This window comes from Anguilla anguilla, chromosome 8, assembly GCF_013347855.1.
Source record: "Anguilla anguilla isolate fAngAng1 chromosome 8, fAngAng1.pri, whole genome shotgun sequence".
Lineage (NCBI taxonomy): Eukaryota > Metazoa > Chordata > Actinopteri > Anguilliformes > Anguillidae > Anguilla > Anguilla anguilla.
Genome location: NC_049208.1, coordinates 36,162,768 through 36,186,894, shown reverse-complemented (window position 1 = coordinate 36,186,894; position 24,127 = coordinate 36,162,768). Strand labels below are relative to the sequence as shown.

At 45.6% G+C, this 24,127-nt stretch overlaps 1 protein-coding gene across 3 annotated transcripts in view; it reads left to right on the top strand.

Annotated features, from left to right (window-relative positions):
• The window catches only part of LOC118233666 (zinc finger protein 704-like), a 52,743-nt gene extending 30,193 nt beyond the window's left edge, over window positions 1-22,550 (top strand). For 2 of the 3 annotated variants that reach the window (XM_035429485.1, XM_035429486.1), the window contains exons 3-9: window positions 1,810-1,913; window positions 2,564-2,805; window positions 7,506-7,606; window positions 9,328-9,601; window positions 10,152-10,259; window positions 11,726-11,823; window positions 12,319-22,550. In XM_035429485.1, the coding sequence (XP_035285376.1) occupies window positions 1,810-1,913; window positions 2,564-2,805; window positions 7,506-7,606; window positions 9,328-9,601; window positions 10,152-10,259; window positions 11,726-11,823; window positions 12,319-12,430 (1,039 nt within the window). In that variant the 3' untranslated portion in view covers window positions 12,431-22,550. The other variant, XM_035429487.1, reaches the window with a different exon arrangement.
• Window positions 22,551-24,127: the final 1,577 nt, after the last annotated feature.

Here is a 24,127-nt window from a genome sequence, read left to right as displayed (position 1 = left end):
TTGCAGTGCTTTGGTGACCAGCAGAAATGGAATAGATTGTGGTGTTCAACTAAAACAGATTCTTTAGGGGTTTTGTACGGTGGCCCATAAGGACAATCATGCTTCAATAGCAAAAGCACAAGCTTAAAGGGAAGCTAGCTTTAAATCAAGAAACGGTTTTAGACTGATGAGTACACTATGCTGGCACTTCTACCTCGCAGTTTCGTAAAATATCAGACAGAATATTCAGGTGTATTTCATTTTTGCAGGGGCCTGGATTGTGTTGTGGGACTGTAGATATAGGTGATGGATTAAAAACATCCCCACCCCCTCAGAAAAAGTTGAACAGTATAAAATCTGTAACTGAGGGCCCTTCTAGTTTAGACATAATGGTGTGGGCCACCCACTACCCTCCCCAATGGACAGATAGATCGCATTTCTCTAAATCCACTCCACACCCATTTTCGGGTCCCACACGTCAGATGCACTCTGTTCAGTGGAACGCCTCCCTTAATTCTGTTTAATTACTTTCCCCTAAGAAATGGGTGACACAACCGTGTCTTGGTAAGGGCACTAATGACTAGTGTGATTTGGGGGCTTTTTTCCTTTATCTTTTTTTTTTTTGGAGGCAATATGTCACATCTTAATAATACATGGCGTTTTTTTTTTTTTTCCCAGTGTGCAATATTTCATCCACGCGCGGATGTTAGAGGCCTCGATTAGGGCGGCGTCTGGGGAGGTTTCGGAAGCGCTTCTCCTTCCCCTCACCCTGCCGCGCGGTCACGTGATCCCGCGCCACCCCAAGGTGACCAGGAAGTGGCTCCTGCGGGGGAGCGGGACAGAGAGGGCCCGCGGCCGCCCGGGTGATTTACTCGCGGCGCGTAATGACATCATTTTCCGAGCGGAGGCCCAGTAAATTAGGCTGTCTCTCTAATGGATTTCAGGGAGATTTTCTCCCTGCTTTTTTTCCCTCTCCCTCTCGGTCTTTTCTCCGAGCTCTTTCTCCCCTTTTCAATCTCGTTTAAGGACCGTCTCTGGAGTGCAGCCCTGTTGCTTTGTTAGAGGGCCAGCCTGCATTCAGCAGCGGAGATGGTGTCGTGTGTTAAGAGGTTTCTTTGCAGTAGGCAACCGTGCCACTCTCCCGATGATTAAAAAAAATTCCCCCATAATGGTGGAAAAAAACACTTTTGATGACTTTTAAATCACCTTTAATCATCTATAAATGGAAAACTTCATTTGAAAGGTAATATCCTCCATTTGGCACGTATTCTGCAGGCTCCTGTCATTTACTCGCATAGACTGAGCTGTTCCGTAAAAGCAGAGCTTCGAAGCCTTAGCACAAAGTGGGCTTGGAGGTGTATTCATATATATATATATATATATATATATATGTATATACATACATCCATATGGCGGTTTAAAAAGCACGGCCATGTTGTTCCTCTCACAGAAGACATCATACATCAGAGCTCAGAGTCCACTCAGTCAGCTCAAGCTTATTTTAACAGAGAGGGGTGAAGTCGCAGGTCTTGACTATGAAAACGGAAGGAAGGGCGCATACCGATCCATTTTCAGTCTGAAACTTTGAGTGTTGTCTCCAAATTAAAAAATTGAATTAAGCGGTTATTGTGGTGCCATTTCTTCACCCAACATTTTTGTAATTACTTTCACTGACCGCCAAACATGCAGTGTGTGCGTTTTCTGTTCGTGTGGTAAAAAAACTGAACGCTCACTTTGATTTGTCAGAGCTAATTGTGAGGTGCACCGCACGCTGAACAGAGTCCATCAGGCACGCCCAGTGATATTCTGCCCCGTCTTGAAACTTTGCAGGAAGTCTGAGGAGGAAGTGGACATGGACAAGGTGACGGCGGCCATGGTGCTCACCACCCTGTCCACCAGCCCGCTGGTCCGGAGCCCGCCCGTCAAAGTGAACGGTGAGCACCTGCGGAACCGAGCTCACACGCGCCACCACATGGTGGAGGAATGCATTTCTGCTATCATTTCTGTTTCTAACACAGCTGACATAAAGATTCCTCCCGTTAGCCTGTCCGCTGTAATGGTGCGTTTGCCTGTAATGGTGCGTTTGCCTGTAATGGTGCGTTTGCCTGCAATGGTGTGTTTGCCTGCAATGGTGTGTTTGCCTGTAATGGTGTGTTTGCCTGTAATGGTGCGTTTGCCTGCAATGGTGCGTTTGCCTGTAATGGTGCGTTTGCCTGCAATGGTGCGTTTGCCTGCAATGGTGCGTTTTCCTGCAATGGTGCGTTTGCCTGTAATGGTGCGTTTGCCTGCAATGGTGCGTTTGCCTGTAATGGTGCGTTTGCCTGTAATGGTGCGTTTGCCTGCAATGGTGCGTTTGCCTGCAATGGTGCGTTTGCCTGTAATGGTGCGTTTGCCTGTAATGGTGCGTTTGCCTGTAATGGTGCGTTTGCCTGTAATGGTGTGTTTGCCTGTAATGGTGCGTTTGCCTGTAATGGTGTGTTTGCCTGTAATGGTGCGTTTGCCTGTAATGGTGCGTTTGCCTGTAATGGGGCGTTTGAGGCTAGCGCCCCAGGTGTGAGCGCTCGCGTCTCGTTTTTTTCGGCAGAGTGTCTGAACGGGTCCTGGAAGGACGGCGGCTTCACCCCGTCCAGCTACAGCAGCAGCGGGTACTGGAGCTGGAGCGCGCCCAGCGACCAGTCCAACCCCTCCACGCCGTCCCCGCCCCTCTCCGCCGACAGCTTCAAGCCCTTCCGCGTGCCCGGGCCGGCGGGCGCGGCCGACGACGTCATCGACGAGCCGGACGGGAGCAGCCTGCTGTTCGACGAGCCCATCCCCCGCAAGCGCAAGGTGAGCAGCCCCCCTCGGGGAGGTGGGGGTAGCGGAGCCGGGAGCGCGTGCTCAGCCAGACTCCCTCAGGGGCAGTGGACATGACCAGGGCTTGTGTTTGGGGAATTTTGGGTCCCAGCACCGCCAGGTGTGACACTGCTGAAGAAAGTTGGGAGGTCTGAACACTCCAGGTTAAGGCCCAGCTGACTGAATGGGTGCTGTTTAAGGTGCAGGCATTTCATGATCAGAAACCTGTCTTTAATTCAGTTATCTTACAGCATCCACTACGCCTGTCTTCTGTATGTATATTATGAGGTGTGACTGATACCTACAAAAAGAACTGGTGAGCATTCAGACCCAAGTCCTGTGTGGCCCAAACAAAGCTCTCCATTTCATAACGCAAACTGACAGTGCTGTCAGCCTGGGCTTTTCATTAAAAGGAGGAAAAGCCTGTTTAAAACCATCTTCTCCCTGCAGATAGCGCTCTGATAAAAAGCTCTCTGTTGTGTTTACTGTGTTGAAGGAAGAGGCTGTGAAGTTGGTCTGGGTCTCAGCCCTCATGGTGATACATCACCAGTTCTGTGGAGGCTCTGTTTTTGCACGCAGACCTACGCCGTTAGCCTTCCGTGCGTTTCGGGCGTCCGTTAAGATTGTTCACACCTGCCTCTCTCGCCGAGCCTTTGACGTGATTACGCGGGGGTCAGAGTCCGCACGACCGCGCGTGGGAGAGAAAGGAGAAACGCGCGCGTCTGGGCCGTGCGGCTTCCGGAGCCCGAGCTCTGCGTTCCGATTCGCTCCCTCCCGCCGGACGGACTGGCACCCGAATCGAGAGTCCCCGGCAGAATCGTGGCTGCGCAGCTCAAGCGCCAGCGATGACATCATCCGCAGAGCAGCAGGAGGAAACAAAGGCGCCGCGTTTTCCCCCCGAACACGCGAATCGATCCAGCTCTCCGACTAACATCGACGGGGCGTGAGCGGAAAAAAACTCTGCCTCCCGCACGTGCCGCCATTTTAACTTTTCGCTAAAGAGATCCTGTATATTGAAGCGTGCCCCCCCTCTCCAGAGCGCACATCAATTGTACCTGGTATTTTCCGCCCCTCCTTCCTGGGGCCGAATCGAATGGCTTCGCCTTTTGTCTCGGGGTTCTGTCTGCGGAGCTGGAGGACGCCGTGCATTTGCGCCTTTTCTGTTATCGTCCCCCTCGTCCCTGTCATTCATGCCGCTTAATTACTTCTCCGTCACGCAGAAACACTTCAGGCATTAAAATGAGTGATTTTTTCTTTTTTCCTTTGCCAGCAAACATTAAAATTCAGCAGGCCTTCTTAGATCAATAACGGCAATCTAGCGCACAGTAGCCGGCGCCTGGGCCACTAACACACAGCTTTATTTGCTCACCACTCCCAAAGAGGGAGAAAATACACTGGAGGGACTGCTTAAATCTGTGAGCACCAAGGACCGAAGGGATGAGTCTTAAATATCATGGTCCTATTTACTCTCGATAGGTTAGGAGTGGTGTCAGTCGGCAAAATGCACTGACTGCTTCAGTCAAAATTGTGTGTGTGTGTGTTATTTTTGTGTACGGGAAACGCACATACACGTGCACGCAGACGTATGTCCCTGAATAGAATATATAGAGGTCTCGGATACAGCCCAGGCTCTGTGGACTCAAAGGCCATCAGAGCATAGTTTATTTTAGATTTTTTCAGAAGACGGTCTTATTGAGAGTTTGAGTATGAATTTCCATTTCCTGTGCGTTCGAGGAGCTAAGCTGGTGAAAGGGTAAGCAGAACTGTGTGTTAAATGTTCAGTCCTTCTGCAAGCATGAAGCGTCAAAACCACTCCGAACTAGGCTTACATCCTGCGACAGCAATCGCTGTGGTTAAAAATATCAAGGTTCACATGCAAATAGTTGTAGTTTGCATGTAGTCTCGGTGGAGTAGCTATAGTTGTTCACCATTACACATTACTGCATGTTTTCTACAAATAACTACAGATCCCTAAGTTCTTGTAATGGTGATTACAATTAGAGAGCTCAAATTACAGAACAATAAAAAAACCCTTGTATTGCATTTTTGCTGTTACAACACTACCATTGCTACAGCATTGAATATACGTTTACCCTGCAATCCAGTGTTGCAAAAAGCTGAAACATTTAAACTTTTATAATATTTCAACTGGTTATGATACCACTTCTTCGGATGGAGCTGCCTTCACAGCGAGTGACTGGGTGAAATTGATATTGCGAGAGCCTTCCGTTTATTTCCTAGAGGCGACGGAAAACGACAGTCGGTCACGTGACCGTTTGGGTGCTTTATTGCATCGTGTAATGAATGCTATTAAGCCAATTGAGACTGGAGCCCATTTCCCTTGTGCGTGTTTGTTTGTGTAATCTTCTGTCAGTGCCGTGAAAGGGCACACTCCCTGCCTCTCTGCATTTTCTCAGGCAATTGTTTTTCGCTCGTAATTACCTTTTTGGATGATTCACGCTGCCTGTAATTATTTAGACATGATCCGACATGACAGTCGGGTTCGAAATTAGGATTATTTCAAGGCGATTAAAAAAAAAACGGCTGTGGAGTGCGTTTGAAGTGATTATGCGCAGGATCAAAATTTGAACGATGGCTTGCTCTCGCCGAGCTTGTTGAATTGATGCGCAAGCTGGAATTATGTCGCAGGAAAGGTGACTGCACACCCTTTCAGGCTCACAGGGCTGAGGCGAATAGCGTTCATTTCGCCGCTTATTTATCCGACAGTTATTGTGTTGGTGCCTTTTATGAAAATGCATGAGGCAAAACATCTGCTCCCCGTGATCGATTTAAATATGAATGCTGCTCGGAGCATAACATAATGTTAATCATATTGGCGTAAATGATTTTAATCATAATAGCGCTTTGTGCAGTTTAAACAGAATTAAGTGGATAACACTTGATTTTCAGGAGCCCATTATATTAGCATTTTTTTGACGCGGATCAGTGGTTGCAAACAAAGTAAAATTGGCCACATCTATGGCATTGGTGCCTTTGACCTCTGTGTGAACTTTCATGTTTAGAGCGACTGTATGAATGCTCTTTGTAAGCTGTGCAATGAGTACATTTTTTAGTGTAAAAGAAGGTGATGTTTGACTCTTTATTAAAATGCCTTATCCCTCTAGATTTTTAAATGCCATTGGCTGATTGGATGAAAGTTGCATTTACAAGATCTGAAAGCTCTAAAGTTCATTTATAATTTGTTTACTTGTAAGCAAGCTCTCTTTTTTCTTTCAACAACGGAACAAATCATATGGAGATCCTTAATACATGAAGGTGCTTGTTTTACATTGGAACACGATGCAAGTTTGAACTTTTGTCATGGTACGACGCAGTGCCTTTCTAGCATAAGCCTCTAGTTCAGTCTAATCCCAAAGCACAATCTCATTAACTTCGGGTTGCAAATTTACGCAAGCGATTAGCATTTTAATTTTCTAATCTTTTCTGTGAATGTCAACATCCAACCTCTCGACGACATGTAGAAAAACAAAAATGTGTGAAGAGCCTCATTTTGTTTTTCAAAGTGAAGGCTGCAGAGACCTCGCATCCTCTTCCAGAGTGAATTTTAATTTATCAATTCAATTTTATTCTATTTGATTTATTTTGTATAGCGGTACATGATCACAGGATTCAGGTCTGTCAGGCTTATGATTGTCCAAACTCGACAGTGTTTTGACTGTCTCCACATCAAACAGTGCATTAGAATTAGTAGTGCATTAGAATTAGTGCTGAGTGTATAAGAAATATGAGCAAATTAGAATGACAATGTGAGTGTGTATGAAATTGAAAAATATTAGAATGAAAGTGGTGAGTGTCAAAGAAAAAAAGTAAATTAGAATGACAGTGTGCGGGTGGAAGTAGACAGCGAGGGGTCACAAACAAAGGTGTTGCTTCCCTCAAACAAAATGCTGTGTGTTTCCATAACGTTTCTGCCTGGATCTTGAAGGAAGGACGGATGGGTTTTTCTAGGAGTCTGTAGATGTTCCTCTCTGGTTAATACAGTACGTTTTGCCTTGAGGAGTCGAGCATTATCTGTGTTCACAGTGTAGTCTCTGTGTGGGTTGTAGCCATTTGGTGATGTGTTTGTTTTGCCATCCAAAAAATGCACAGTGTAAGCAACTTTTTGTGTTGTCATGAAATAACTAGAATTTAAGATACTGCAATAATAACGATACAGCGTGCAAAGAAACATGTGGTACACTATATACTGAAAGAGGTTAAGCATTTGAGCAGTTGTAGTCTTCCTTGGTAGCACGGTGTTTCCTTACCATGTAAAACGCACTTTTGTAAATTGCTTTGGCCAAAAAAGCGTCTTCTAAATGGCTAAAATGTCAACTGTAAAATTCTGTATCTTTCATTTAGACACATCAGTGCATTGTATTCATTTAGAAGATGCTCTCTTACCCAGAGTAACTTCATGTGTAGAAATGTAGCTGGAGTCTACTTCTGAATAAGAGAGTTTGCTTTCATTAATGTGGTTGGGTTGTCTGTAAAAGTTAACTGTCCGTTAATGACATCAGTGTCTCTCTACTTTATCCTCTGTGGCCAGGGCCCCTTCTGCAGGGGAGGAGTGGCTGATGTCTCTGGGCCAAAGGCCTTGGACGGCTGGCTTCTGAAGGCGTGTGTGTCTCAGGTGCGAGAGTGTAAAGCACTGGTGTGTGACCGTACGCTCTGTTGCTCTGTGCTTGTGGCAGAACTCCATGAAGGTGATGTTCAAGTGCCTGTGGAAGAACTGTGGGAAGGTCCTCAGCACGGCCGCAGGGATCCAGAGGCACATCCGAACCGTACACCTGGGGTAAGAGAACACGCACTCACACACACAGACACGCATGCACGCACTCACACACACATGTACACACACACACACACACACACACACATGTACACACACACACATGCACTCACACGCAGACACGCACACGCACGCACTCACACACGCACACACACACGCACACACACACGTACACATGCACTCATACACACACACTCACACACACAGACACGCATGCACGCACTCACACACACATGTACACACACACACACACACACACACACATGTACACACACACACATGCACTCACACGCAGACACGCACACGCACGCACTCACACACGCACTCACACACACATGTACACACACACACGTACACACACACACATGCACTCACACACAGACACGCACACACTCACACACACAGACACGCACTCGCACGCACTCACACACACACACACCTACACATGCACTCATACACACACACTCACACACACAGACACGCACACGCACGCACTCACACACACATGCGCACACACACACTCACATGCACATGTAAGCGCACACACATACACATGCACACACACACACGCATGTGCGAACACACAAGCACACACATGCACACACACACACGCACACACACATGCACTCATACAGACACACACACACACAGACACGCACATGCACGTACTCACACACACATGTACACACACACACATGCACTCACACACAGACACGCACTCGCACGCACTCACACACACACACACCTGCACATGCACTCATACACACACACTCACACACACGGACACACACACACACTCACATGCACATGTACGCGCACACACACACACACGCACACACACATGCACTCATACAGACACACACACACACACACACACACGCACAACAGCACTGGTACCTGTCACAGTGAGCTCATCCACATACCAGGGCTCTCTGTTTGTCTGACTGCCTGTTATCTCCCTAGTGTAGAGATAAGGGATACATTTTTCCTTATCATGTAGCATATTTGTCGTACATGTGATTTAATTTTGACTAGATTGCCATCATAATGGCATTTTCTCCGTGGCGCACCGAGCACAAACTGGGCGTGGACAATGAAGACCTAACAAAATGCAATCTCAACTATCTAAATTCAGTCATCCTTCCTTCCTGACTCAATAAAACAGTACTTCACAATTGTGTTTTCCATGTAAATATTTCGAATATAGGGGCTCTGATGTATGGGGTAGAAGATAAATATTTTCCGGCTTTTTGTAAGCTCAGTAGAGCAAATGAAACTTTGAAGCCTTTTTTCTGTTTAGTTTGATGATAGCCTTCCGCAGCAAATAAGGCCCGGCAATTTAATTCCCATAATGCCGTCTGCCTGAATTATTTGTGCTAATGTGGATCCCATGCACTGTTCCTGGCTCTTATGGTTCTAATTTGTGCTCCAGAGAAACAAAATAACACCCGGGCCCTGTTGCTTTCAATCACCGGGGCAGTGAATCTCTTAATCTCATTTATTTTCCCAAACTGAACCCCGTCTTTTATTTCATTACAGTACGTAAGTACACGCCAGGATGAGACCAAATGGGTGAAAGCCCTTTAGGCATTATCTCTACCTTCTTTTTCTCTCCTCCCTTCCTCTCCTTGTTTTCTTTTCCTGATCTCACATTGTCCTCCCTCTGTTCTTTTTCCTCCTGCCGTTCTCTGCGCTCCTCCCCCCTCCCCCCCTCCCCCCGGCAGGCGTAACTGCGATTCGGAGTGCAGCGACGGTGAGGAGGACTTCTACTACACGGAGATCAAGCTGAACACCGACTCGGTGGCCGACGGGCTCAGCAGCCTGTCCCCCGTGTCCCCGTCGGTGCTGTCCCCCCCTCCGCCGCCGCCCCCCGACCCCAGGCACCCCGACGGCGGGGGCGGGGGCGGGGGCGGAGCCAAGGTCGAGAGCTCCACCACGCCCCTCAGCCGCTCCGCCCCCAGCACGCTCTACCTCGTCCACGCCGACCACGCCTACCAGGTAGCGCGTCCGATCGTGAGCCCCGACCCCCAACACGGTCGGTGGTCCAAAACCGGTCACGACTGTTCTGTGAGGTCCCAGCAAATGTTTCTGCATTGTGACACGCCTCATAATTAATCAGCAGCTATTTAATTGATTTGTTGTGAACTCACAGTAATGACTGAGCTGTAGTGTAGTGCTGGAGCAGCTACTGGAGGTCGTGTTGCAGATTATGTTGTGAACTGTGTGCAAATGTCTTGTTCCTCAGCTAGGTACTTGGTGTATTGGTCTGTAAAAATGAGTGATGCGGGTCACAGGTCTTTCTGGATCCCACAGTCTGGATCCCGCAGACTCCATTGTCTGTCATCCAGATGCATTGAATTTGATGGATAAAAATGATCGTATTCCTGATAAAAGCAAGGCCTAAGTCTGAGTACTAAGACTGCTGTCAGTGGTGTGTGTGTGTGTCTGTCAATACGGTGTGTTTTGCCTGTGTATTGTGTGCGCGTACATACGTGTGTGCGTGCATGCGTGTGTGTTTTTGGGTGTAAATTCCTCCTGCTCTCTGCAGGCGACTGCCCCGGTCACTATCCCCAGCTCCACCAACTTCACCCCCAGCAGCTGCAGCAGCGTCAGCATCTCCTGGCAGTCCCCTCCCGTCACCTTCACAGGTGCCTCTGTGAGTACTCTCTCTCTCACACACATTCACTCACACTCACACACGCACACACACACACACACACTTTCACTCACACACACACACACACACACACACTTTCACTCACACTCACACACACACGCACTTTCACTCACACACACGCACACACGCACTTTCACTCACACACACACACACATTCACTCACACTCACACACACACACACACACTTTCACTCACACACACACACATACTCAGAGACACATACCCACACATGCACACTCTCTCATACAAGCTCTCACACACCCACACTTTGCAGGTTTTTAAAGAGCTCCGGTCAGTAGCTTTTCGTGTCATAGCTTTACACACAGATTGCGCTGGCGATTAATCAGTCTGTTTACACCAGAAGCTCACAACAGCTATTTGGGTGCAGAGAAAAACAGAGGAAAAAGCTACACTGTACACACTCGCACCCATACGCATGAACACAGATACAGATGCAGACATTCAGATTCACACACCGCTGGTAACCATCACAGACCTCTAAGCGCACACACCTCTTTCTGCCTTCCAGCCCCCATCAAGCGAATTGATCTCTCCTTCATCAGCATCACGGTGCCTCGCTTGAAGCTGCTGTGTGTGTGCGTACACGTGTGCTTATCAATATGTGACCGCGTGGGATACAGCAGTTTCTGTAAAAAAAAAAAAAAGACAACAAAAAAAACAAACCATTCCGTTGGCCACCCACAATGCTTGCTCCAAAAACCTCTTATGGCTTGCTAGGTTTTGGAAATAGGCTCTTAGAGCCTTGTCCTTTTAAAAAATTTGTCATGTAAAGGTTAATATATTGTCATATTTTATGTTAGAGGTTATATAAAATGATGTATTTTGTCCTATTCAACGTTATTTGTTATCTTCTATCCGAGAAGGACTGGCTGAGTAGCCGTTTGAGTCAGCGGCAGTTTGCTTGCTTTTCGTACCTAATGAGGCGGCTGTCCTTGGTGCAGACACACAAGCGGCAGCACGGCCTCCCTTAGAGAGGATAAAGAATCACTACAAAAACTGCTGTTTAGTACGGTGTTCACGGTCAGCAGGCATACTCTTTCTGCAGAAATAAAGACCCTTATAATTTGATCTAGTTTAAAGTGTTTTGCTGACAGGACTGCCTCTTTATTACGAGATGAGGGTGGATTTGTCCTTCTGAACGCAACATATACGACTGTGAAAATAAGGTACACTAAGGCACTGCTTTCGTTTAAATTATTTTATTCTCTTTATGTACCAAAAAAGTGCAGAGCCGAACCGAACCAAAACTGTGACACCGAGACCATGCACCGAACCATTGCGCCCCTAGTGACGGCACATACGAGTGTGTGTGAGTGTGATTTGTGTGTTTGTTTGTATGAGAGTGTGTATGCAGTATGGCTCTTTGTGTCTCGAGTGTACGTGAGATAACTGAGATGACTGCGGCTGTGTTTGATTGGCTGCAGGCCTCGCCGACTCACAGTAAGCCCCAGAGTTTTGGGGAGCAGCGCCCGCAGTCCATTGCAGTGCTCTCGTCACCCCCTCGAGCGTCTGGCTCGCTCAGGTACTGCTCCGTTCACATTTTGACCTTTGACCTCTGCGGCCGTTTCATTTCCTTTGCGTTAGGTGGTTTGTCTGAGTAAAGGTACCTTCGCACCCAGCACTGTAACTGTAAACAATAACAGCAATTATAATGATAGAAAGTTTTCACAAGCTCTGTGTAACAGTTGTTCACACTTATCTCTTATTTATCCTGCGTTACCTTGCATGTAATTGCATTAATTGGAATCTTAAATCAGCTTGATATTTCTGGATGTGGCAGAGATATCGTTTCACTAGGCCTTCCTGACAGACTGCTCAGTTGCTTTTCTAGTGGTGGCTTGTGTGTTCTGGCTTGTGAAATCGCAGGATGTCACTGCAATGGAATGAGCCTACAGTCGATTTGCGCTTTCCAAAAACGGGGGGGGGGGGGGAAACGAAGCGGGGGGAGCAGCGATTTGTTCCGAATGAAAGACGAGCGGCACGTAACGCTCGTTCCTTTCTCCGTCTGGCCCGGCAGGAAGTCCCGCGGGGAGGGGAAGAAGTGCCGCAAGGTGTACGGCATGGAGAACCGCGACATGTGGTGCACGGCCTGCCGCTGGAAGAAAGCCTGCCAGAGGTTTGTGGACTGAGGACCGGGGGGTGGGCACTCCGTGCCGTGAGGGGCTAAAACGGAGCCCGTCACCCACCGCTCCCACCCACCAGCACCCCCCCCCACCCCGCTCTCCATCTGCCCTGGGCTGGGGTGGAACTTCCGGAGGCGTCCCCCCCCCCCCCGTGGACCGAGAGCCAGCCGCCCCCTCTGAGCGCGACCGCCGCGGAGGACGCCGCGTGCGGCTCTGGAGCCGCTAACCGCTAAGCGTCTTTTTTTTATATTCCTCTTCTCCTCTTCTCCTCTCTTTACTTGTTTCTCAAGCTCTGGTAGCGTAAAACTTTTTTGTCCGGCAGGAAGGAATCAGCAGTGAAGCTAAACATCAAAAAACTTTCCATTTTGTATGGAGAATACCTTTTTTTTAGCTTTGGAAAGGTGTAAAACAAAAAACAAGAAATTTAAAAAGGACGAGAAAATCATTGTTTTCCAGAGGATAATTCTTCGTATTTTATTCCTCTCTGGTTGACGTTGCTCCTTGTCCGTACTGTAGACTGCTACTGGGGGCGCCTCTCTCAGACTGCAGGCCCCACTGGCCCCCCCCCCAGGGAATGTAACACAGTGTTTGGATTTAAGTGAGAGGGAGAGTGGGAGAGCGCCCCCTAATGGAAACAGACTGATGCAAAAAAACAAAACAAATGATAACAAAGACCAGGAAAGAAGCCGAAAAATTGACCAGCAAATATCCCTTGTCTCTGTCACGTTTTTCAGCTAGCGACTGCTCTCAAACACACACGCACACATATACAAACAAGCGTTGTTTTTATGCGTGTCTACTGATAAATTCTTTTTTTTCAGGGATAAGGTAGTAGAAAGCAAAACCAGCAGCTACATTTATATAAAAAACTGTTTTCTGTGCTCTCTGGTTTATATAGCACCGATATTTACTCGCAACCAAAAAATTGTATTTACTTGTCTGAACCCCGCCTCCCTTCACTTTTCCTCTTGTCATTGTTGAGTGGTGTGTTTTTGTCACAGTAACTATTTCGAACAACTGAAATGTTGTGGAAAATGAAGACAAAGCAAACTTCCCGGCAATAAGAAGGTCATCCGTAAAAAGGCCACTTTTTTGCCACCAAAAGGGTGACCATCCTCTGGGTCAGTCCTACCGTTATTGAATTTAGACGGGCTGTGTTTTTCCACTCTGCACAGACAAAACAGGAGTCATCAACTGAAATTCTGTTTTTCAGTTCTAATAATGTTCTTTATCAGCTCACAGTCTTCACCACAACATAGCGGTTTCACAGAGTAGATCTGTAGGAGATTAGTATCTGTACGCGGAAGAGCTTAATACCTGTACCCTGAAGAGAACCTCTGCCCTTCTGTGATTCTACTTGTATTATTTTGTGTACTATAGACTTCAAAATAAGCTAATCCTATCCAATGCAAGAAATTATATCGCAGGTCTCGATTGCTTCGCTAAGCAACTGTTGAACTTTGCACACCAGAGAGGTTTAGAGAATCTGCGATGCTTTTATAGAAGAAATCCATGAGGGGAGCCATACCTTTTTTTTCCAGTACTGATAAGCTTGACTGCGATTAGTATTAAAATAATAATAGAAAACGTTAGGAATTTTATGTATGCTTTGTGAAAGCATGTAAAATCGGCGATTCATGGTGAGGTCGTGTGTGACCTCTGACCTCACGAGCACTTACTCCACCGTGTCCACTCGGCTTGTCTCATTCTGTCACATGGCAGGGCCAGCACGGAACAGGAAGGACCTGGGAAACCGTTAGCACTTCAGTCACATGCTTTCCTCTGTAGTTGTATTGTGAGGGCCACTCTGCACTTGGCTCTCACGTGGCTCACTCTGGCTGCGCTGCGTGCGTTTCGGTTCGGTGTGTACGCCGTAGAAACCGATGGCGTGAAAAAGACCAACCGCATCGTTGCAACCCTGCTGTGAACCTGGCGCCCTGCCCAGGTCAGGTGATTCCACTGGTTATTCAGATGGTCTTGCCACAGGACCCAGATTATGAAGAAAAAAAGACATTTGGATGCTCATGATGAACATTGGAGTTTGGCCATTCATCACTGGCCTGAAATTTTGTCAAATAGATGAAAGCTGGGCAGGACTAGTTTATATATTCTGCAGTTTTCTTGGGCCCAGAAGTTGTTCTGTTATTCTTTGAACTATTCTTTTTTTATCCTTTACTTTGAGCAGTATGATATTTCTAAAAGTGTGTTTCCCTGATCTTGTTTAAAATTTTAAGTTTTCTCCAAACTGAATCTGAAACTTGTTCTAGCTGAGCAAGCATAGATCACAAAGCCAGTGTGGGTGACTATTCCTCTAGCATGCAGTATAACAATGTAATTTGTCTTTTTAAAACTCTATTGCAGAACACGCACACACACGCACGCTCCCACACACACACACACACACGTATCTTTTAAGTAAAAGTTAGATTTATCCATTCACCTAATTATTCATGTTTATTATCCTTTTTGCACATCTCGTTTTACCAAAATGGCAAAGCTTGCAAGCTAGATTCCTGAAATAACTGTGAAAATTGGCATTATAGCACAGGAGCTCATTTGAAAGCAGCATGCCCATAAAAGAGCCTGTAGGAGAAGTATTTGTGCTTGCCCTGGTCTTGGGTGAGCTGTGAGCTCACGCCCCAGATGCAGTGGAACTGTGTCTTGGGTAGCCCTTGTTTGACCTTACGTAGGAGGGCAGCCGGTTTTCCTACGTGTACATCTATAAAGGAGTACCATAAGCTAATATATTTTTATTTGAGATCTTAAAATAACTTGTAGTCCCACAGACCTCGTTTCAAATAAATAATTCAAAGGAGATATAACGCAAAGTAATGAGAGGCACCCTAGTGAAGCATCACACACTTGCATAGAGCACGGTTTTATGTGTTTTGGTCTTGAGAGAATTCAAATTCAACAGAAAAAAATCACCCAAACATTTGGAAGGGAAGAAAATGAGATGTTTCTTTTTCCCCCCTGGTAACAGCCATGCAAACCATAAACAAATCCGTTTCAGAAAACGATTTTAGTGCATTAAGCTAATTAACAATGAAAGTGAGCTAGCAGCGGCACACGGTTCATTGGCTGCCCGAGGCCCTTGCCCGCTGCTTTGCCTTGTCCGTCACCCCTGTGTCACGTCGAATTGAATCTCAAAAGTTGATAATCGAAGTAACGCCAAGGCTCGACAGCGAAGGTCTGTGTGATGCGGTAGTGAGGGAAAGGCCGAGGTGCTTGGCTTCACGTGTGGCAGTTATATTCGAAGGCAGCCATCTCCCCATCTGATGCAGCATGCAGGAGAGGTCTCAAGGAAACACTTTTGGTGGCCTCCCTCTTTCTACCCTGGAGCCATTTTAGAATGACAGGCAGAGAAACGACACCACTTGTGAAGTCTGGGGGAAAATCCATATTTTTTTTGCGGATTCTTAATGACTTGATAGAACATTACCACAGGCAAGGATTTGATTAGTAATATATTTGCGCTCAGTTTTAATGAATTGTCATGAAACTAACAGATGGGTTCTACAAACAAAAACACTTTCTCGATCTTAATGGAAGCCTTGTAGCCAGAGTTTTACCATTGATGCTTGTTGACAGTGGCATTTTAACCAAGACCAAGCTATTCTGGATAATATTGTGATGCTTTGGCAATAGTAGCTACATTCTTTCTTAGGAGTCTGGGCCATCAGTGTGGTAAAGTTATTCTGGAATTCACCTCTGTTATGCCCCACACATTCACAGGACACACCCTACCCAAACTGTGGTGTCCAAGCCACTGGAATGGGATGCCTGTGGAATTGGTGCTTTGCTGGGTAGAACCATAGTATCAAAGATGTCATTGACCTCTTCCCCAAAAATGTTTTATGAATGTGCATTATTATTTCCAGTACATACAAATGCATGCCTCGTCTATTTTTCAATTTTTTAGTCCTCATTTAAACATTCATGCACACGCTACACACACACACACACACTGTTAAATTTCACCTCATGATTCCAAATTCATACAGAGCTGTAAAATCTACAAAAATGGTTTTGTGGGCTCAGAAATTGAAAATTTGAGGGTATCAAAAAAATGTATTATACCTCTGAGAGTGAACTTTTCTTACTCAGTTTGGCAATGTGAGGATTTCTTCCTGTTACTAGCTAGCTGTGGAATTGGCTGTCTGCCTAACAAACAAAAAAAAAACAAAGAAAAATATTTACTTTTGTTTTTTAATTTTTTAACCCCATGTATTTATAAAACTGGTGTTTGCTTTAGATCATGTGATATAATCCATTATAGTCATTGCAGCATAAAGATGCTTGACGGAATCCCAAGCCCCTGATAAAATGTTGCGTTTTTTTAACCGGGCATGAAAACATTTAATTCCCTTCATCAATGCGCACAACCAAGAAGCTAAAACGGAAAAGCAGCGTCAAGGAGCCTCCATTAAAGTGTGTTAACGTAACAAACCGATTTAAACACTCCTTTGCATTCTAACACTGAGAATGCATGCTTTGGAATTCATTAGAGACAGCATTTAATTTCTGTTGGTTTGTTTTGTTTTTTAACCACCTGCCAAGTGTTTGCCTGGCTGGACACGATAAACAAACAAAAGCACTTTTAAAAAGCCTGAAGCAAATCAAATAAGTAGACAATAGACTATTTGACCAAGTTACAACCAATTGTATTTTATACCGCAAAGCTAATTCGGTCCCAAAACTGCCGTGAATCACAGAAAGCAGCGCACATAAAAAGGAGAGGGCAGTTGATTTTTACGATTTTGATTTATTTATTTGATTTATTTTTTCGAAGGGAAGGGAGGGCAAAGCTAGGTAGAAAAACATCTCCAGCACCGAGTCGCTGAGTAAATCGGCGCGTTGTGATTCTGTCAAATCCTCCCTCTCTCTTTGAAGACTGGGCGGCGGTATGAGGTGAGCCTTATTAGATCGGTGGTGTGCAAGCCTGGCTTGAGTTCTGCCTAGCCCCAGCGGGCGGCCTCCGGCACTCGCTGTGTGTTCCCTGCATTGAGAACGGCGAAGCCTTTGTGCGCGTTTCGAATCGACAAACAATGGCGCCAGCAGGTGGCCGCGGAGAAATCTCTGTAAATACGCTGCCGTGCGCGTGACTGGACTGTACTCAAGAAGAAGCATCCCATGACACGCACAGTGGTCAGAGGTGGAAGTAGGGTTGCCAGATTTACAAAAAAATAGGCCAAACCGGGAATCATGCACACCCACACACAGGCGACATAGAGCAACTTTAAGCTTGATTGCACAGTGGAGGAGAGGATGCTGTCGATAAATGGGGGGAAGTTAAGAAGGGGGTGAAACGTGTAACACTGAAAACGGATGCCATGCCACACTAACGGTCAAATTTCAACCAGTTGAGTTATTCAGACCGGGAATATATTGTCCGTTTAGGACAACGAACTGGACCTGAATTTGAAAACCTGACATTTCGGTCCGTTGTCTGGCAACCCTAGGTGGAAGTGAGGCGAATTAGAAGGTCGGTGATTAACTAGGAATCCACCAGAGCACTGTGAGGGAAATGTTCGAAATGACCAGCGGCAAATTCCTTATTTAAAATTCTTAAAATTTTGTTTTTCTTTTGAGGAGAATATAGTGGTCAGCTGTTCAGATAATTGTCTGGATTCCTGCTTTCAGCAACCACCAGGATGCAGTCTTTAAAGTTGGTTCTGCTGTGAAACTTATTCATGAAGCCCAAATAATCAGTGGAAGTATGAAGTGCCTCATAGGAGTCTGACATTTAAGAGGAGTTCTGTGATGTCACAAAAGAAAGCAGGGGTTTCCTTCTTTGGGAGTGTTTCCATGGAGCATGTGATTATCGACAGGGCGCGTCTTGAATGCTCCTCCCGATAACTGAACTTTTATGGGGTTTTTTAGTCATTTGTCTGAATGGAGGCTTCAGGAATGTACGGGGAAATAGAGGAGTCTGTGCCTTGGTGATGTGTGACTGTGTTGTAACGCACAGGAACAAAAGAATGTCTCTGGTGTTGGCTGGTATGAGTTCTACGTTTTTCTGTCGGTACCCAAGCGAAAATGGGGAGACCTTTTCCATGCTTTGTGTACAAAAGGATCTGCTCTTTACTTATCATCCTGGGACTGGGTCGTTTGAACCAATCAAAGGTGATGGAGTCTTTTCCCCCAACATTACCGGGTTTCAATTCTCTGTACAATACTCTTGTCATTTTTGTTGTCGTATTCTTTCTGGTTTTCCAATCTTTAGATCACCCCTTAAGCGAGATTCATAGACTTAGAGCACTTATGTACAAAGAACACTGCTATACAAATACGCTATTGGAAACCTCAGCCAATACAGCACTTCATCTTTGGGAAAACCAGGAATTCCTTCTTATTTTTTATTCTTTATTTTTTGGAAAAACAAAGGGTTAAACGAGTGAGATCACCCATCAGATCCAGGGAACTTGAGATAGACTCCCACAGCAGGAGTATGAGTCCTTCATTCATTCATTTACCTGTGGCGAATACAAAAATTCCCTCTGTAGTTTTTCGGTCAAATGAACAGCAGTTCCTCACTGTGTCCAAAAGTGATAATTGGTCCGTGCCTCAGCCCCCCAGGAGTCGGTGTGATTTTGTGACTAGGGGGGTTTCAGGGATGGTCCCTGGGCTGCGGCTGCTGGGTGCAGTTTTGACTATCCCGGAAATTTGGGCTTTCTTCACGTGGGATCAAATGTAGGCAAGAGTTCCGCTTGGAAACGGCCTACACACTCAGAAATGATTCTGCTGTGAGGGAAGCCACAGGCCTGTCAACTCAGGCGAGTGCCCCTCAGTCGATGTTCTGTTTTCAGACACCGCCAGCGTTGTGGGTGGGAGCAGCACCTGACTAATGGCCGGGGAAGCGTCCATTTTGTAAACGGGTCGGTACGTTCGGTTCTTTTCTACAGGAGTCGTACAGCGGTTTTCCCTCATCAATGTGAACATTAGCGATACCGATAAAAGTCTGAAATCTGCACGGGGAAGTCTCAGCGATGGGTTATCTCACTCTTCTCAACTTAACGACCGTGTTAACCTCAAGAACTCAACAACTGTCGCACTGGATTTTTACACTTTTACTAATATCCTACAACTGAACTGTATTTTTCATACTTGCATGTGCATGCAAAAAAACCTAATTAATATATAAATGTGTATATTGTGATGTGATGTCCATGAAACAGGCAGAAGGCAGGCAATAATCAAAATGGTTATTTTGGGGACGTGGAGGGGTGCAGTCAGTTGTGATCCCATTCCATTGCACTTAATCTTCCAGTTCACTTTAGCAGAAGAAGACACCCCCATGTTAAGTTGAAGCTTACTGCGACCATTTTGTGCAAAAAGGCTGAAACTGATCCAGGGTCGATGTTCGTGAGGAAGAATCTCTCTGAACAGCTTGGCTCCTCCTCCCCTGGAGATGGTGCTGTCCGATTGGCTGGCTGCTCTCCTGCTGCACTGTCGGTTCTGGGCACTCAGCCAAAGGGTTCTGCAGGCATTCTCTCCTGAGAGACTGTTGATCTTTATGCTAACACAATACAGGAAGTGTGAGCCTTTTTTATTTTATGGTAAGGTTCCACTAAAGGAAAGTTCCATTGGCTCTTTGCGACAAACGTTAAAAGGACAAATTGCCTGCATTCTTCCTGCACCGGGACCCACAGTGATGTTTTTATACGTTTGACGCTTTCCTATTTTAATGTCTTTTTGTGTAAGAGGCAAGCAACTCTTTGTAACATTCCTCACATTGAACAGTATATTGTACAACGTTGAAGGAGCCACTGGGGGAAGGAACGCTTTACACTACAGTATACTGTGTTCTAAAGGAAAACTCAGGACGTTTTGTCAATACAGGCGACCGTTGGCAGGGAGGTGGAGAATGTGAATTTGAAGCCATAACTGACCGTGCTGTGCAGGGATGCCCAACTCCTGGCCTTCTCGTCCAAGCGCTCGGTAAAATGTTCAGTGCTAAATCAACTCTCACAGTGTACATATGGTCCCAACTGGACTCGTATTTACTCCGTTAAGAGTTGAATTAACACTGGACATTTTACTGTGTGGGATTCTCTGGGTGCTCTCTCATGCTACCAGCTGGAATAAGGACTCGGTTCACCCAGTCCAACCGCACACACTGATCTGTTTTAGGTGTTGAAGGGCCGGCTGGGGTGATGACAGAAGCGGGTTTTGGGCGCAGGAGTTGAGCACCCCCTAGTCAAGGAAAATGGTGTAGCGGGGATCTTGAGATATCAGGAAATTGCATATGTTAGGGTGGTCACTCCTCAAACACTGTCAGATCCAGACACAGTTTACCTTCAGAAGCCTTGCTACCAAGGTCTAACTCACTTATTTGGTTCCTCTGCATTTGTCTGTAGTATACATTTGGTTATGCACTTAAAACTTTTTCTATCCTTTTAAACTATTGAACACATTACATAAGAAGTGTCCAGGTATTCAAGACACTCCATGTTTTTTTTGTTTGGAGAGGAAGATGTGCAGGATTGTGATACCTGCAGATCCCATCTCACGACTCAACCTCAAGATTTATCTCCATTCTCATTCCAGTCCGAGTTTCCCCCCCCCCCCCCCCCCAGCGTGTTTATACATGATTTGATGAAGTCCTGTATGGGTCCACATTACATTAAAAGGAGTAGATGTTCTGGCTATGTGAGTAGCTAGAGAAGCAAATTTTTTGAGTAAAACCTAGGGTGTAGATTAGGTTGCAGACATTACAAATAAAAATATGAGAGGACTACCCTAGTGAAAGACATTTTGAAAATGACCGTATCAACCCTCTGCGAGATAACCCAGCTCTCACAGATCTGAATTTGTGTCGATGTGAAGGAATGAAGCAGTCATAAACCTGTAGAGCTCTGGCTAAGCCTGGGCAGCTTTAGAGGTCACCTTATCCCCGTTTCTCTGCTAAAACGGTTTGACCCTCTCCCTGGGTACATCCCTGATTCCGAATATCAAGCAGCAAGCATGATTTTTACAATTAAACATGAAACAATATACATCAGCTGGACTAAATCATATAGCATTTTTGTGTGTCCTTTTTATTTTAATAAAAACACATTTTAAGAAAATGTAAAGCAATCTGGACCCTTAAAGACATGTAAAGCTTTGTAATTCTATGGGCTGGCTGGTATATGTTCAGCCTCTTAAACCTGTGGATTAGGTACAGACTGCTATAGAATTCATTTCATATCTTACATAAGCCAAGTGTTTTGAACTCCTGCCATGGAAGGAAATGATCATTCTCCACAGAATTGATTTTCAGAGCCAGTCTTTCTCCATAGTATGTTTCTGAGCCCTTAATGGGGGTCTTGTCTGTTGAGCGCAGTCTTCGTCATTGCGGTCAGTTGGCTTTCTATCCCAGAAAGAAAGCAAAGGGCTTCCATACTGCTGGTCACACAGAAGCGGCCCGGGGCTGCTTCGCAGGACTAGTTACACGCATCCGTCTGTCCTCACGCTCGTGTCCTTCGTTTCCACGGGTCTACACCTCCGGTAAAATCATCCCTGTCCAATCACTCACTCGAGCGGCACAATCACCCGCCTGGGTTCAGTGCGTGCGATTCTCACACGCACACACACACGCACACACACACACGCAGAATACCTCAGTCTACTAAGTCTGTAACGCTCTTTAGTCCAGCAGACACACTGGGTCCGGATAGCAGCGCTGACAGTGTTTGAGTCCGTGTCCTTTTCAGTGATTCAGGGTTGTACTGCAATACATCACACGTCGTGTACAGAGCGCACTCGCCACACGCGGTGTCGCACGCGCCATCTCTCGATGCACCAATAAAGTTTTTATTTTTTGATTTTACTTCGGTTATTTCTACTATTGTCATTTTATGCTTTAAAAATAAATGTTGATTTCTTTCTCGAAAGGATCAAAACCTGGTGACTGTTAACTCTTCATATGCTGGCTGTTCTAGTTATCAGAGCGGTGTATATAGATATATATATAAACTGCCGTGGTGTCGTACAACGCTGACGTTGTCTTCCTGGTGCTTGTAAGTGCAGCTGTTGTCACTTCCTTTTTTGTGTAAGACCCCCTCGAGGGTTTTCTGTGTTAACTATGAGCTCCTGGAGATCAGTCACTGAGAATAAAGCCTTTTGGCAGTTGTTTACTATGCGACGTGTGAGGCGTGCTCCTTTCCTTCTTTTTCAGGTAACTTCCATGGAAAAGGGCGGTAAGTTTTGGAAATGAACCCTTTATTAGGTCTTATAAAATGCACTCCACTCGTTCTCTTCACTAGCACCGTTTGAGTAGTTTGCTCTGGAGATCCTTACACGTCTGTTTGGTAAACTTGGGTCTTCCTTCGTTGGTGTAACTTAGTGACCAAATCTTTTGCCATTTCATATGTCATCACAGATTTTCGATGTAGAAACCACACGGTCTGCTCTGTGTTCTCAGCACTGAAAGTACAGCCTCTGCCATTGCTGATGTCCAAATTTGTTCTGGTTTTCTCACCCACTATAAGGGTGTGGCGGTAGAAAAATGTATATAGCAAGTAACAGAGAATGAAAGGAGCGACTGAGTTGGTTCGTACAGACGATCTGGTGTCAAAGTGTGGCCAGATGAGACAATATTTGACATTTTTGGTCGTAGTAAAAAGTGGTATGTCCGGTGCAAGCCCAGTACCAGCAGGCCAGGTTTGTGGAGCGACTGGGATATTGTTGACCCGTGGACATCAGAGGCAGCCTTTGGGTTGTTGAGGCCTCAAAGTGCTCCAATATAAATCACTAAATCACATTTAAAAAAATAAATAAAACTTTGTGTGGCCCAGGAATGGTTGTGGCCCTAAACTGCAGTGTTTACGCCAGCGGCCGGCTCCTACGACCAGCTTTCCCCGTATTTCAGTCATCGAACTTTAACTCTTTTGAAGTCACCGTTAGCCTTGCAGTGATTTACCGGACCAGTTTTAGTCTTTGAGCAGTCTTTTAGTTTTTGAGCAGCTCAATTCCAAGAAAAAGCCTTATCTAGGCAACATCCAGGTAGCACCATACACTTACTATTTGACCTGACTGTGTCCCGCGAGATATTACGCGACATTCAGACATTTTTTACTTCAAACCAGACTTTTTTTTCTAAAATTTTTTTAGAAACTTCTGTCTTCATGGTTGAATCTTTGCTTTAAATGGACTGGATCTGAATGAAGGTGAATTGTGTAAATTTTTACCATTCAAATTGTTCAAAGGGTTAAATACTTGTACAGTCAAGACATCTGTTTTTTTATCTAATATTTATTCATCTATATATAAAATTTATTTCACAACTTGGAGATAAAGAATATTCATTCATATGTGTCAGTATTTCAAGCTCTGAGGCCACAAAATGTGAAAACTGCAAGGGTATGTATACTTTTGCAAGCCACAGTATCTCCACCTGAAACACCTCCATACCACTGAACAGCAGGACCAGGACCTGGCACCGTTACTGAACACATGCACTGGCAGCACCTGACCCAAAAGACATGCTTTTATCAGTGTGGTTTTGCCCGTCTTCGTTTCTGTTGAACACAGCCACTCCCATCTTCAGTTGTTCCTCATCAGTAACCACAACAGGAGATCATGATCAAATCCATCCCAGTAATTAAGTTTCTGTGCTTGAGACTGGAGGCTTTTGTTGTCTATCGCCCTCTTGTGTCCCTGCACGGTACTACATGCTACAATGTCAACAGCAACCAAGGCCATCTTGGTTACCTTTTG